The sequence below is a fragment of the Typha angustifolia genome, chromosome 8, assembly GCF_048772165.1.
Source record: "Typha angustifolia cultivar Huaian chromosome 8, ASM4877216v1, whole genome shotgun sequence".
NCBI lineage: Eukaryota > Viridiplantae > Streptophyta > Magnoliopsida > Poales > Typhaceae > Typha > Typha angustifolia.
In genome coordinates this window covers 8098351-8113965 of record NC_133246.1, presented here as the reverse complement: position 1 = coordinate 8113965, position 15615 = coordinate 8098351, and the positions used below count along the sequence as shown (strand labels likewise).

The 15615-nt window shown below is 43.1% G+C and overlaps 1 protein-coding gene across 1 annotated transcript; it reads left to right on the top strand.

Moving 5' to 3' along the window:
- Positions 1-253: 253 nt before the first annotated feature.
- LOC140765246 (probable calcium-binding protein CML18) lies at positions 254-1068 on the top strand. Its single transcript, XM_073104223.1, has one exon. The coding sequence runs from the start codon at positions 323-325 to the stop codon at positions 821-823; it is 501 nt and encodes a 166-aa protein (XP_072960324.1). The 5' UTR covers positions 254-322; the 3' UTR covers positions 824-1068.
- Positions 1069-15615: the final 14547 nt, after the last annotated feature.

Sequence of the window (15615 nt, the reverse complement as noted above, 5' to 3'; positions counted from 1 at the left end):
CTCTCAAGCAGTACGACATACCGCTTTCACTACTAACTGGCACATGGGAAGTAGGTGTTGCAGCGCCAAGGGCCATTAACTAACCACATGCATGGCATCTTCAACACCATCGAACCAACGAGTCCTCGAGAGGGGAAAAAAAATCTCCATTTCCCTGTCTGCTGTTAGGAATCGAACATTCCATCAGTACGCGCAAAGAAACCGCGTGAACGAAAGATATCCCTAAGCCAGAAGCAAAGTAAAGACAAAATTACGCGCCTATCCTTTTAGCCTCTTTAAAACTCGTTGCTCCTCTCTCTCCCAACTCAATCGCGTGGGCCCCATGGCGAAGCACTCGTCCTCCTCCCTCGGCCTCGAATCTATGGACGAGGTCGAGAAGGTCTTCTCCCGCTACGACGCCAACGGCGACGGCAAGATCTCCGCCTCCGAACTCGCCTGTGTAGTCGGCGCCCTCGGCTCCGTCGTGTGCCCCAACGAGCTCCGCAGCATGATGGACGAGATGGACTCCGACCGCGACGGGTTCATCGACCTCGAGGAGTTCGCCGCCTTTCACCTTCGCCGGGACAACGGCCACGCCCCCACCGCGGCTGGGGCTGAGGCGGAGCTGAGGGAGGCGTTTGCGATGTACGACCTCGACCGGAACGGCGTGATCTCGGCGAAGGAGCTGCACCAGGTGTTCAGGAGGCTTGGGGAGAAATGCTCCGTTAAAGATTGCTCGCGGATGATTAGGTCCGTCGATTCGGACGGTGATGGAAGCGTCAACTTTGAGGAGTTTAAGAAGATGATGAAGAGGGGCAGCAGCGCCGCTGGGCCATCGAAGTGAAGGTGTATCTCGGGGTTTGTATTCTTATACGTGCAGAAGCGTGTGGAGTATATGATGTTGTAAATAAGATTGAAGCTGTGTAGCTAGCTATCTAGCTCTGACGAAGGATTTTCCTTTTTGTTTTTATTGAAATGTCGAAAGATTGCTGCACGAACGTTATGTGATCTGAGACACATCCACTGGTCACAGTGTGTTAACATTATCATGTGGATCTTATCGCTATTTATATGGGGCATTTAGTTGTCTCTTCTGATGGTAATCGTAGTTAATTATAACGTCTGCAGGTGATGTGCAATCTTTCTTGTAGGGGTGTTAACTTGCTGATTACTTTCTTGAGGTTATATGAGTAAGGTTAGCTCAACTCGGCTAGCGAGCTAGGTAATTCTCTCAATTTGGTAGGCTAGGCTCGTTATGAAGCTTGCTAAATGTTTGATTGCATATTAGATTCTGTTTTTTTTTTTTAACTTATGGAATATTTATTAGTGATTATTAAACACCATCAACAACAACTTGCATCAAATCAAACTCAATATGGTAACTAATATGGTGTTATATACTCGTAGTTATGTATATATATGAGTTACTCTTATTAAGCCAAGCTTGGTAAACTAATACTGGGTTCAAATTTAGCCTTGAAAATTAATTTGAGCTCAAGTGTTATGAACCGAAACATAGCCTCAATCAACCTCGAGTATATAGCAAGACAGTCTGCACAATCTGAGGAGAATGTATGTCAGATATTATATTATCGACAGAAAATTATGAAACCAGTTGGATTCGATTCGTAATTTTATAAGGTACGTCTTTCCTATTTACCCTTTTCGTAGATTCGAATCACTACTAGGGGTAAAATACAGTGTACCTTCAGTGGAAGGGTAATATACTTAGTTAGGATTTTATCTAATTAGTTAAATTTAACTCTGCATAGTTTTGGAAAAATATTTATAGAATATTCGACATATATCCAAATAATATCAAACCAGTTGGATAAGGTCGACAACCTCTAAATCTACAACTTTTTTATTCATGATTTCTCTAGATTCAGAATATATCTATGACAAAACAAAAGCTTAATCCAAAAGGTATTTGGAGAAGATAAAAAATACTGGTTTTGTTGGTTTGTTAGGGTTTCATATTGTTTTAAGACTTGTTAGCTAGCCTCTATAAATATGTGGATGGCAGCCAACTTAATATTGCTATTAAATTCTTAATTTCTTGCCTCCTATCTTCTCTCTAAACTCCTCCCTCCTCCCTCTTCACCATCCTTCCACCTCTACCGTTAGTAAGGTTTCTCCTCGCTTCTAATCTCCCTCGACTGTCGAGCCACCCCTTTTCTTTGGGATCTCGACCACTTCGTTCCCTTCGTCTACTTCCCTTGATCACTTCCACGGTTGCTCGGACTACTTCCTGCAAAAAATTCAGATCTTAAGGAATTGTTCCATAGTCGATCTTTTGGTTCTAGATCCCATCAATTTGGTATCCAAGCTTTAACAAATTGATATCAGAGCCCCATCAATTGATATCAGAGCCTATCAATTGCTATCAGAGCAAGCAAACCTCAGATCTCCATTAATAGTTGAAACAAGGAAGACGACATCAACAATGAGACCTATGGAGAGCACACCGACAAAGGAGGACTCAATGCACGATGATCCTAACCGTGAGGCCGATTCCCTTGGAGCAATCACGGTAGGACCAAGTCGACCAACGTCTATGGGTTCGAATATGGATGAACTAAGGGGCATATTGCAAACATTGTTGCATAGAGTTGACAACGTACAAAGCGATCACAATGAATTCAAGGAATTTATCGTGAATCGATTGGGTTCATCATCTCCTCGACGACGAATGGAGTTTCAAGAAGGACCAGCGGTGGGATCCCATCGAATCGATACCCCACAGGTATAGGTGCGTCATATGAGTGTCAATGATTCCCTCCTACCTATGTCTTCACATCATCCCCCACCTCCCTTACAAAACCCAAGACCGGCGGTGGTGAAACCTGAGAGGCATGAGGCATCGGTGCACTTCGTCAATGAGGAGGATTGACACTATGAGGATGAGCTTGATCCCTATGGAGATGGTGATGGACGTGCTCGAGGATTTAGAGAAGGTGATCAACATGCACAAAGGTTTAGACATGAACCAAGAATCTTTTACGAACTTGACAATAATATTTGGGGGAGAACCACATGTTTGGACTTTCCAAAATTCCAAAGGCGGTGATCCAACGGATTGGGTATTTTAAGTTGAACAATATTTTGATTGTCAAGGTACAGCGAAAAATGCAAAAGTCCAGATGGCAAGCTTTCACCTCCAAGGAACGGCATTGCATTGGTATATATCGATTATTTGTGGTGGTGGATTTACCGGATGGGCTGATTTTTATAGGAGGATTACACGCAGATTTGGGACATCGGCATATGAAGATTTTGCTGCCACATTAAGCAAGATGGTTCAAAGGACTACCGTATGGGAGTACCAAACTGAGTTTGAAAGAGTTAGTAGTCATTGTGAGCCATCGTGGCCTGAACGTACATTGATGAGTACATTTATTTTAGGGCTGCGAGAGGAGATATAAGCGGATGTTCGTGCTCTATGTCCTACTACTCTTGAGGAGGCCTTTGAGAAGGCTATGAGGATGGAACAAAAACATAGGGCTCTAAAGATGGCAGCACAAACTAATTAGGGCAACCGAGATGGGCAGTTTGCACCTAAAACGCCGGCTGCAAATTCTGCAGTTTTAAAAATAACGACTGCGACTACTAGACCATGACCACCTTTGAGACCTTTTTCCGATGTTAGAGGAGGCACTAGACCCCCCGTTCAAACTCTCACACCTGCCTAGGTGGAGGAGCGAAGTGCGAAGGGCCTTTGCTTTCGATGTGATGAACGTTTCACCCCCGGTCATCAATGTTCTAAATTTATTGGGAGTGTGATGCTTATCGATTGTCCTTAGGAGGATGATGAGATTGATGATGATGGAGAGTGTTTAGAGGAGACCCATGAGGAGACCATTGAGGAGGGCGTTGGGGAAGATATCCAAGTTTAAATATCGATGCATGCATATTCTAGTACTTCTGCGCCGAGGACGTTACGAGTAGATGGACTCGTTAGAAGTATTGTATGCACATCCTCATTGATTCGAGGAGTACACACAACTTTCTAGACGAGAGGTTAGTGAGAAGATTGTGTTTGGATGCCGAACCGACTACGGGGTTTGACGTTGCTATTGGAGACGGCACGAAGCTTAGGGCAGAGAGCTTGTGTCGCTGAGTCGGTATATGGGTGCAAGGACACGACATCATTATGGACTTGTATCCGTTGGTGCTACGAGGAGCAGACGTTGTCCTTGGTGCTTAGTGGTTACAAAGCTTGGGACCCGTTACATTTGATTTTCGGAGCATATGGATGAAATATAAACAACGAAACAAAGATGTGTTGCTTGATGGTGTATAGACTTTGCCGATTCCTGTGATGCAGCATATTGTGGGGCTGCTTGGTGCGTATGATTTAGCCTATCTTGTTCAGTTAGGACCAACAGGAGATGAGCCTCAAATGAGTTCATATACTACAATTGAATTGTCCAATTTATTAGATAACTTTTTTGGACTGTTTGAGGAGCCGTAGGAGTTGCCACCGAGGAGAGTGGTGGACCATCGTATAGAGATTATACTTGGGGCTGCACCGGCGAACGTAAGGCCATATCGGTATCTACATGTGCAAAAAGATGTTATCTCAAAGATGGTAGCCGAGATGTTAGAGCAAGGCCTCATACAACCAAGTCAAAGCTCATACTCATTCTCCATGCTTTTGGTGCGAAAAAATGATAGGACATGGCATTTTTGTATCGACTACCGAGCACTAAACGCTATTACTATCAAGGACCGATATCCCATTTCGATTATCGAGGAGTTGCTAGACGAGCTTGCAGGGGCGACTATATTTAGTAAGCTTGATTTGAGGGCCGGGCATCATCAAATTAGAGTTCACCCGGCAGATGTGCACAAAACGGCATTTCGGACTCCGGACAGGAATTACGAGTTCCGAGTGATGCCTTTTGGTCTCACCAATACTCCAGCTACCTTCCAAGGCCTCATGAATGATATATTTCGGCCTCTCTTGCGAAGGTATGTCTTTGTATTTTTTGATGATATTTTGGTTTATAGCAGGGCTGAATTGGAGCATTAGCGGCATTTGGAGGACGTGTTGAATTTGTTGGAGCAAAACCAATTGAAGATCAAGAAGTCCAAGTGCCTATGGGGAGTACCAAAAGTAGAGTATTTAGGCCACATCATTTCAGTGGATTGTGTAGCGGCAGATCCTCAAAAGGTTTTGCATGTATGACCGCTTGGCCTATTCCTATTACTACCACTGAATTGAGCGGATTTTTGGGGCTGATTGGTTATTATCGTCGATTCATCGCCGGATATGACAAAATCACTGCTCTTTTCACTTCTTTGTTGAAGAAGGACTCTTTTAGATGGATGGATGAAGCCACTTTAGCTTTTGAAAAATTGAAAATAGCAATGATAACGGCACTCGTTCTAGTGCTACCGGACTTCACCAAAAAATTCATTGTTGAATGTGATGCGTCGGGTGTTGGCAAAGGAGCTGTACTAATGCAAGAAGGACGTCCCATTGCCTATCTTAGTAAGGCTTTATCACAAAAATCTCAGTAATTATCGACTTATGAGAGAGAGATGCTAGCAATTCTATATGCGGTGACAAAGTGGAGGCTTTATTTGATCCGTAGACTATTCATTATTTGAACTGATCAGAGGAGCCTTTTATACTTTATGGGACAACGCATACACACTCCGACACAATAGCGATGGGTCACAAAATTGTTGGGGTATGATTATGAAATTCATTACAAGAAGGGAACGAAAAATAGAGCGGTGGATGCACTATCGTGTCAACCCGATACCGCCGAGCTTGCAGTCTATTTGTAACAACCCAATCTTAATTAATAAAAAATAAAATAAAAAATAAAATAAAATAAAATAAAATTCTGGGCACGACGTGACCGGCCACACTGTGGCCAGCCTCGTGCCCATGCAAGCTGCGCATGCAGCTTGCGTGGTGGGGGCGCCACGTGCTCGCTGCCGCTGCCGCAGCCAATGGGCTGCGACCAGCTGGCCGCGGCGGGCCCCGGCGCCGCCGCAAACCGCCCCCCCCCCCCTCACCGCCTTCCGTCTCTCTCTTTAAATCTCTCTGTCTCTCTCCCGTTTGGTCTCTCTCTAAACCTCTCTCTCTCTCTCTCTCGTCAAGGCCGGACTATCGCCGCCGCCGCCACCTCCACGAGCGCCGGTGAGCTCTTTCTCCTCCTCTCTCTTCTTCTCTCTCCTTCTCTCTCTCTCTCTCTCTCTCTCTCTCTCTCTCTCTCTTTCTCTTTTTCTTACCTTGGGCTCGGGCCCGTCGGAGCCGAGCCGTCGGCGAGAGGCCGGCAGCTGGCTGGCCACCAGCTGCCGGTGCCCTCCCCGCCGGCCCGGGTCCACACCTCCCTCCTCCTTCTTCCCTTCTTCTCTTTTCTTTTCTTCTCTTCTTCTTCTTCCTTTCTTCCTTCTTCTTTCTTCTTCTTCATCTTCCTCAGCTATTTCCCTTCTGCAATAGTGCTGGGCTCGGCCCAGCACTGTAGCAGACAGTGCCGAGCCCAGCACTGTGATAAGGGATTGCTCCCTTTTTAATTTGTTTATATTAATTATATGATTTAGTTTTTAAAATTTAGGTGAATCAGTTATCTGGATGATAGATTATTTTAATAATTTATACTCTCTAGCATAAGTATTAGTTAAGTATTATTAGTATAATAATTTATTAATTATAGTTATAAGTACTTGCATATGATTATATATAGTATAACCACTGTTTATTAGATTAATACATGTAATCATATAGATAATAATCTTATATTTTATATAGTTAGTTTTATTAAAAATAATTAAATTTTATAAGTTTCTTTTAATGTTTATGTATGCTTATACATGCATATATTTAATACATTTGAGTATACAATGTGTTTCTAGCAACTTATCATTATTATTATATATTATTTTCTATGCAATAAAATGCTGAGCTCAGATAATCATTTTTATATTTATGAATAATGATTAATATATGTATGATTAGTAACTAGTTAAGTAAAAGTAATAATTGCCATATAATTGAATAAGGTTATCATAATTATATATATATAAGGTATATCAAGTTATTTAATAAAATCAAATAATTTATTATATTTTACACCAATCAATTCTAAATGGGATAAACGGCTAACATCATATTATTTAAATATTTTCAGACTCCGAACCCTCTTATTTGAGACCCCGTGGACCTTGCTAGCGATGAGTGTCACTCGGTTACCTGACGGACGTGAGAGATGCGTGGTTTGTATCTTCTGATCAGACTGTGAGTAGTCTTATCCCCTAGATCCCTTTCTCAAATTAGGATTTATTATATATTATGTACATGCATGTTTTGCCCTCCAGCATGATTATATGACTTTATATAGAGATGATTTCAGTTGAGCATATATTTTATCATGCATTTGATTAGACTGATCTGGGATATGAGTACATTGGTGATATATAGAGATGATTGGAGATGATTATGCTATTATGGTTTTATGTCGGGATGATCTCTATCATGAGTATGCATGTGATAGATTAGCATGAGTATGCATGTGTTAGATACATGGTTGGAGTTTGCATTACATCATTTTTCTCTCGGCTTCTTTACCACCTAAATTCCTGAGTTGTATGATCTGTTGTCGTACTGGATATATGCATATGATTTATCATGTATAGGAAATCATAAAAGTACATGTGTATGTGATGTGATGTGATGGCTGGAACGGTATCTGGTCCGGACTGGTACTGGACATACTCTTAGCGTATGGCAGAGTATGGTGATGGCTGATAGTTGTACTCTTAGCGTATGATAGGGTACAACTATCATTGATATACCCTTAGCGTATGACAGGGTATGATTACTTTCTTCAGAGATACCCTTAGCGTATGGCAGGGTATGATTTATCTACAGAGATACTCTTAGCGTATGACAGGGTATGCTCTGAGCTTGTGACATGATGTGTATCGAGTTTGGGGCCGGGTACCGTAATCTAGCTGATACGATTCGGACTTCACCGACATCGTCTCGAGTTTGGATTTACCTTAGGATAAGATTGAGTTTTAGGATAAGATTGAGTTTTAGGATAAGATTGAGTTTTAGGATAAGATTGTGTTTTAGGATAAGATTGAGTTGTTGGTTAGCCTATAAAAGTATGTGTAGGGCAACCAAAATTATTATTGAATATTGAGAATTGAGTTTGCCTTGCCTCCTTCATCTTCTTCGCTCCCGTTCCCTCAATCTCCCCGGCGACGCCGCTTCTAATCTCCCTCGACAGGCCAATCACCCTAGTCCCTTAGGAGTGGCCCTCTTCTCCCCCTTCTTCCAATTTATCCATCGCTATCCCTAACCTTTCCATCATCCATAACCCTTCCACCATCACTTTTACACCGGTGCCACCCCATCAACACCGGCCCTCCACAATCCACCATTACCTAGGATTTCGTGCCTTCATCCACGGAATCCAAAACAGAGTATCCTGACGTTCGTCCACTAAACGAACGATATTTCGAGATCCCCATCTCCGATTCGCCTGAAACTAGATCCGTTGGAAAGCTCTTTTCCGGGCCTACAACATATAAAAATTTCACAGCGATCCAACGGCGGGATATTTCGGGATCTGATCTCAAAGTTCCGTGCAAGATCGTATTAATCTTGAATCAGAGCCATAGCACCAAAAGAGGGTTCGTATCAATCTGGTATCAGAGCCTATAGCCGAGGAAGGATCGTAACACTAGCATGGTGGATGATATTCAGAGTTGAGACGGATGATTGTGATAGTGAGAGATATGTGAATTATATCTAGCTCTGACATATATGATTATCTAGTAGTTGGCATGCATCATGCATCATCATTGTTGTGACTAGTATCATTGGATTATAATTATTATACATGATATGGTGTTATATTCGGTGATGTTATATGGTAATTTCATCATGTTATATAATTTCGGTTGAGGATATAATATGGTCATTCATGAGAACTGATTTCATTCATATATATGTCATTGAGGACACATATATATATATGTTCATACATGACATCATACTGCTTTCTGATTTATATTATCCAGTACATGATTTACTCTTTGTTTGGCATCACTGATTCGGGGTAAGGTCTATTCACTGAGCCTTTTGCTCATGACTCTCTTTATTTCTTTTCTAACCCCTCAGATTTGTGGTACGTGATAGCAACCTGAGATATCTTGAGAAGATATTTTAGAGTGATGATGAGGTGAGCTATTGATGCGAGACGGTATGGAAGATAGTTTAACCAGACATTGAGTTGTATCGTTGTTTGCTATATTTGTACCTTATTGTATCAGATGATGAGTTATATAGTATATGTCAGATTTTTATAGCACTCGTGTATCAGCTGCTTAGTTGTATCTTGATGGTTTGTTGTGGCCTGTATGGGTCCTTCTAGATTATGTAGCGGTCTAGTGTTTATTGTTGTGGACTTGGATATTCATATGTTAACAGATTTATTTGATTGATAGTACGATTTATTCGATGATGGATTATGTGATCATGGATATGTTAGTAGGTGTTATTTGATAATGTCATGTTTATAGGTGCACAGGAGAGTATCTGTGCTTGACGGGCCCCGCCCGACCTATCTTGTGCGCCGCACGTGCTGTGTGGGCGCGTGGGCGTGCACGTGCCGTGCCGGGCGGGGGCGTTACACTATTCATCTCCTACCTTTCCCTTCGTTCAGGAGTTTAGGTATGCATGTACATGGTGATTTGTAGTAAAAGATCGCCTGTCCTCTTCTGACCCAAATATTTTGAGATTGTTGTAGGAGATGATGGATGATCCGGAGCGCCATCCCGAGTTGGAGAATCGAGGCGGTTTGCTACTGGACCGCGAATGCATTCGAGTGCCCGCAAATGATGGATTGCGGCAGAAATTGTTGGAGCACTTTCACCAAACTACAGAGGCTAGTCATGAGGGTGTCTTGAGGACTTATAGGAGGATATCTCAGAGTTGTACGTGGCCAGGATTGAGACGGGATGTGAGGAGTTTTGTCCGTTCTTGCGAAGTCTATCAAAGGGCTAAAGCAACCACTTTGAAACCGGCCGGATTACTACAGCCTTTACCTATACCGGACCGTGTTTGGGAGGACATTTATATGGACTTCATAGAGGGTCTTCCGTTGGTACGTGGTTATTCTGTTATCTTTGTGGTGGTTGACAAATTAAGCAAGTATGCGCGTTTTTCGGTATTGTCACATTCGCTTTCAGCTAAGATAGTGGCTAAAATTTTTGTTAGAGATATTGCTCGATTACATGGCATGCCACGCACGATTATCTCGGATCATGATCGTGTATTTATGAGCGACTTTTGGACTGAGTTTTTTAGATTGCAGGGGGCTCGATTAAACTTTAGTCTGGTCTACCATCTACAGACGGACAGCCAAACCAAGGTGGTTAAACGAGGCATTGAGTAGTATTTGAGATACTTTGTTAGAGAGATGCCGAGACAATGGTTGGAGTTCTTACCGTGGGCGGAGTGGTCTTATAACATCGCCTACCATAGCAGTATTGGCATGAGTGCATTTGAGGTGGTGTATGGACGCACGGCTCCGACGTTATGTATTTATGATCTAGTGGCATCGGCAGATAGGATGGAGGTGGACTCAGTATTGATGGATAGAGACGCCACATTGAGGAGGTTGCGTGCTCATCTTAAACTTGCTCAAAACCACATGAAGCAAGTTTATGATCGTACCCATAGGGAGCAAGAGTTCGACATCGGTAGTTAGGTGTTTGTGAGGGTGCAATCGTATCGACAAGTGACCTTACGTTTGATACGAAACCAAAAGTTAGCACATCGCTACTTTGGTCTGTTTCGGGTGTTAGAGCGTATTGGTCCAGTTGCATATCGTTTGGAGCTGCCAGAGAGGTCAAGAGTGCACCCTGTCTCTCAAAAATCTCAGCAATTATCGACTTGTGAGAGAGAGATGTCGGCAATTCTGCATGCGGTGACAAAGTGGAGGCCCTATTTGATCGATAGACGATTTATTATCCGAATCGATCAAAAGAGCCTTACATACTTTATAGGACAATGTATACACACTTCGGCACAGCAAAGATGGGTTAAAAAATTGCTAGGATATAATTATGAAATCTAATACAAGAAGGGAACGAAAATTAGAGCGGCGGATGCACTATCGCGCCAACCTGATACCGTCGAGCTTGCAGCCTATTCATCTCCTACCTTTCCCTTCTTTGACAAGCTCAGGTTTGCATGTACATTTGATTCAAATATTTTGAGATTGTTGTAGGAGGTGATGGATGATCTAGATCGCCATCAAGAGTTGGAGAATTGAGGCAGTTTGCTGCTGGACCATGAATGCATTCGGGTGCCCGCAAATGATGGATTGCGACAGAAATTTTTAGAGCACTTCCACCATACTCCAGAGGCTAGCCATGAGAGTGTCTTGAGGACTTATAGGAGGATATATCAGAGTTGCACGTGGCTAGGATTGAAGCGGGATGTGAGGGTGCAACCGTATTGATAGGTGACCTTGCGTCCGATGCGTAACCAAAAATTAGCACATCACTACTTTGGTCCTTTTCGGGTATTATAGCGTATCGGTCTGATTGCTTATCGTTTGGAGCTGTTGGAGGAGTCAATAGTGCATCCTGTCTTCCATATTTCATTGCTGGGGGAGCGCATCGGTAATCACGAGGTAGCTGGATCGATTCTACTAGAGCCATTGGAGAAGATAGAGATCATAGAGCTAGTTCGAGTACTTGCTAGACGCCGACGACGACATTGTACCAGATTGGAGATGGAGATTCTAGTTGAGTGGCTTGGCAAACTATTTGATGATGCGACATGGGAGTTGGAGACTGATATCATGGAGCGATTCCCCGACTTTTCACTATGAGGGCAAGGTAGGGAAAGCGTGATGGGCTGATACACGTAGTTATAATATTTTTTTATTACATTAGATGTTTATTTTTATTAAAATAAAATGATGGGTTTTTGTACCAATGATAGGCTCTAATATCAAATTGATAAGCTATGATACCAAATTAATGGGATCTGGAACCAAAAGATCGGCTATGGAACAATACCTTAAGATCTGAATTTATTGTAGGAAGTAGTCCATGCAACCGTCAAAAAATATTCGTCAGATATTCTCTGGTAGTCAGAAAATTACGAAACAATTGGGTTGATTCCATAACTTCCTGATCTACAACTTTTGTATTTACGCCCTTTGTAGATTCAAACTGTAGCAGGGACGGAAACACGGAATGACGTGGGTGATGGTGGTAGTGATGGGTGAAGTGGATGTTAGGGTTATAGATGGGTATGGAGATGAAGGTGGATTGTGGAAGTGATTAAGGGAAGTAGACAAGAGGAACAAAGTGGTCGAGATCCTAAAGAAGTGGGGTGGCTCGACAGTTAAGGGAGATTAGAAGCGAGGGGAAACCTTGCCAGAAATAGATGTGGAAGGATAGTGAAGAGAGAGGAGGGAGAAATCTAGAGAGAAGATAGGAGGCAAGAAATCAATAATCTAATAGCATAATAAAGTTGGCTGCCTTCCACATATTTATAGAGGCTAGCTAACAAGTCCTAAAACAATATGAAACCCTAATTCTAGAGGATTCTTATCGATCATATTCGAATGCGCTAGATCGTGTTCGAATGCACTCAAAAAGCCCAATTTCTGGATGTGCGAACGCGATACAGACGTTCGAACACACAATTTATATTCTCTGTATTTGCGAACCTTATGCAGGAGTTCACAAGGGCATTCGAACGCGACCCCACCTACGTTCGAATGCGACCTACAGGAATTTTATTTTAATGAAAATAAACACCTAATTCAATAAGAAAAGTTTCTAACTAAGTGTATCAGCCCACCATGCTTCCCCCACCTTGCCCTCAAGGTGAAAAGTGAGAAAAACGCTCTAAGATATCAGTCTCCAACTCCTATGTACTCAAACTGGTTCTACGATCTCTATCTCCTCCAATAGCTCCGGTAGAACCAATCCAACAATCTCATGATCTCAAATGCGCTTTCTCAACAACGAAACATGAAAGATAGGGTGCACTCTCAACCCCTCCGGTAGCTCCAAACGATATGCAACTGGACCAATACACTCCAACACCCGAAATAGACCAAAGTAGCGATGTGCTAACTTTTGGTTTTGCATTGGGCGTAAGGTCACCTGTCAATACGGTTGCACCCTCACAAACACCCAACTGTCGATGTCAAACTCCTACTCTCTATGGCTACGATCATAAACTTGCTTCATGCGATTTTGAGCGAGTTTAAGATGAGCACGCAACCTCCTCAATGTGGCATCTCTATCCATTAATGCTATGTCAACCACCGTCCTATTTGCCGATGCCACTAGATCATAAGCGCATAATGTCAGAGCTGTGCATCCATACACTGCCTCAAATGGAATCATGCCAATGCTACTATGGTAGGCAGGGTTATAAGACCACTTCGCCCACGGCAAGAACTCCAACCATCGTCTCGGCATCTCTCCAACAAAGTACCTCAAATACTGCTCAATGCCTCGATTAACTACCTCGGTTTGGCCGTCCGTCTATGGATGATAGGCTGAACTAAAGTTTAATCGAGTCCCTTGTGATCTGAAAAACTCAGTCCAAAAGTCGATCATAAATACACGATCACGATCCGAGACAATCGTGTGTGGCATGCCATGTAACCGAGCAACATTAACAAAAATTTCAGCCATCGACATGGCTGAAAATAGATGTGACAATACCGAAAAGTGCGCATACTTGCTCAATCTGTCAACCACCACTTAGATAACAGAATAACCATGTACCAGCGGAAGACCCTGATACGATCTCCCCTTAGGCAAAGGTTCGATCTCTTCCAATTCTCTCATCTGGACTAGATTTGGCAGAAAAATTTATAATAAGATCTCGAAAGATGCTGCCATCAGATCAACATGAAATTTAGATATGTTGTAGCTCCAGAAAAGAGCTTCCGAACAAATCAAGTTTCAGGCAAATCGGATGTGGAGATCTCGAGATATTGTCTGATTCGTGAATGAACATCAGGGTGGTCTATTTAAGATCCGTGGATGGAGGCACGAGATCCTAGGTGATGGTGGTTGTTGCGGGGTGGCACTGGTGAGAAGTGGTGATGGAAAGATTATAATTGATGGAAGGGTTAGGGCAAGTGTTGGATAGATTGGAAGAAGGGGGAGGAGAGGGCCGCCCCTAAGGGTCTAGGGTGGTTGGCCGGTCGAGGGAGGTTAGAAGCGGCGCCGCCGAGGATTGAGAGAACGAGAGCGAAGAAGATGAAGGAGGCAAGGCAAAACTCAATTCTTCAATAATAATCTCTGGTTGCCATCCACATCCCTTTTAGAGGCTAACCAAACAACTCAAAATTAACCCTAAATAATACAATTTCACTGACCGTGTTCGAACGCACCAAGTTTGCTCTTCTTTGAATTTGCGAACGCGATGCAGGAGTTCGAACGCACAATCGAACGCGCCTGTTTCCCACTTCTCCGGATTTGCGAACATGATACAGGCGTTCATAGTGCGTTCAAATGCAGCATTCAAATGCACAATGCGCACTCTCAGAACCACGTTCACAACCGCGTTCGAACGCACTCCACCTGCGTTCGAACCCGACTTATAGAAAACTTATTTTCTTGGAAATTAAACATTAAAGCAAGAAACAAAGACACTCCTAAAGTGTATCAATGCTCGAGACGACATGAGTGAAGTCCGAATCGTATCAATCCACCACGCTTTCGCAACTTTGTCCTCAAGGTTTGAAATTTGGAAAGTGATCCATGATATCTGACTCTAGCTCCCATGTAGACTCGTCAGTAGGTTTGCCTAGCCACTCAATCAGCACTTCAGTCTCTAATCTAGACCCATGGTGTCTTCTCTTGCGGCCTAAGACTCGAACCGGTTCAGTGGGGCCATCTTCCTCCATTGGTTCGGGTAAGGCCGAACCCACAACATGGTTAGGCCCGATCTGGGCCTTTAATGCCGATACATGGAAGACCGGATGTATCCTGGTTCCTTCAGGTAGGTCCAACCGATAAGCTACTGGATCGATTCGTTGTAGCATTCGGTAAGGACTATAGTACTTGTAACCCAACTTTTGGTTCAAAATTGGCCTCAATATGGATTGCCGGTACGGTTGAACTCGAACGAACACCTATTGATCCACCTCAAATTCTTGCTTACGCCGGCCTTTGTCATGAGTTTGCTTCATGCGGTTTTGGGCTGTTGCTAGGTGAATCTTAAGCCGTCTCAATGTTTCATCTCGATCGGCAAGTTCCAAATCAAGCTCAGTTCTATCTCTCGCCGCGAGTCTATCTTGAGCCATCTCAATGTTTCCCACACTTGCGCGGACTGATTCCTGTAATACATCCAGATCTTAAAGGAATCGTTGCGTAGCCTATATTTGGTATGAGCACCCATCAAATTGGTATTAGAGCTTATGAAATTGGTATAAGAGCTTATCAAAGATTCTTTTAATCGGTTCGAATAATAAATTGTCTACTTATCAAATAAGGCCTCCACTTTGTCACCGCGTGGAGGATTGCCTACATCTCCTCTCGTAAGTCGACAATTGCTAGGATGATAAAGCCTTGCTTAGAAAGGCTATGGGACATCCTCCTTGGATTAGTACAGCTCCT

What these genes read in the sequence shown, in the direction of transcription:
- LOC140765246 (XM_073104223.1), top strand. Translation starts at nt 323, where the DNA reads ATGGCGAAGCACTCGTCCTCCTCCCTCGGCCTCGAATCTATGGACGAG.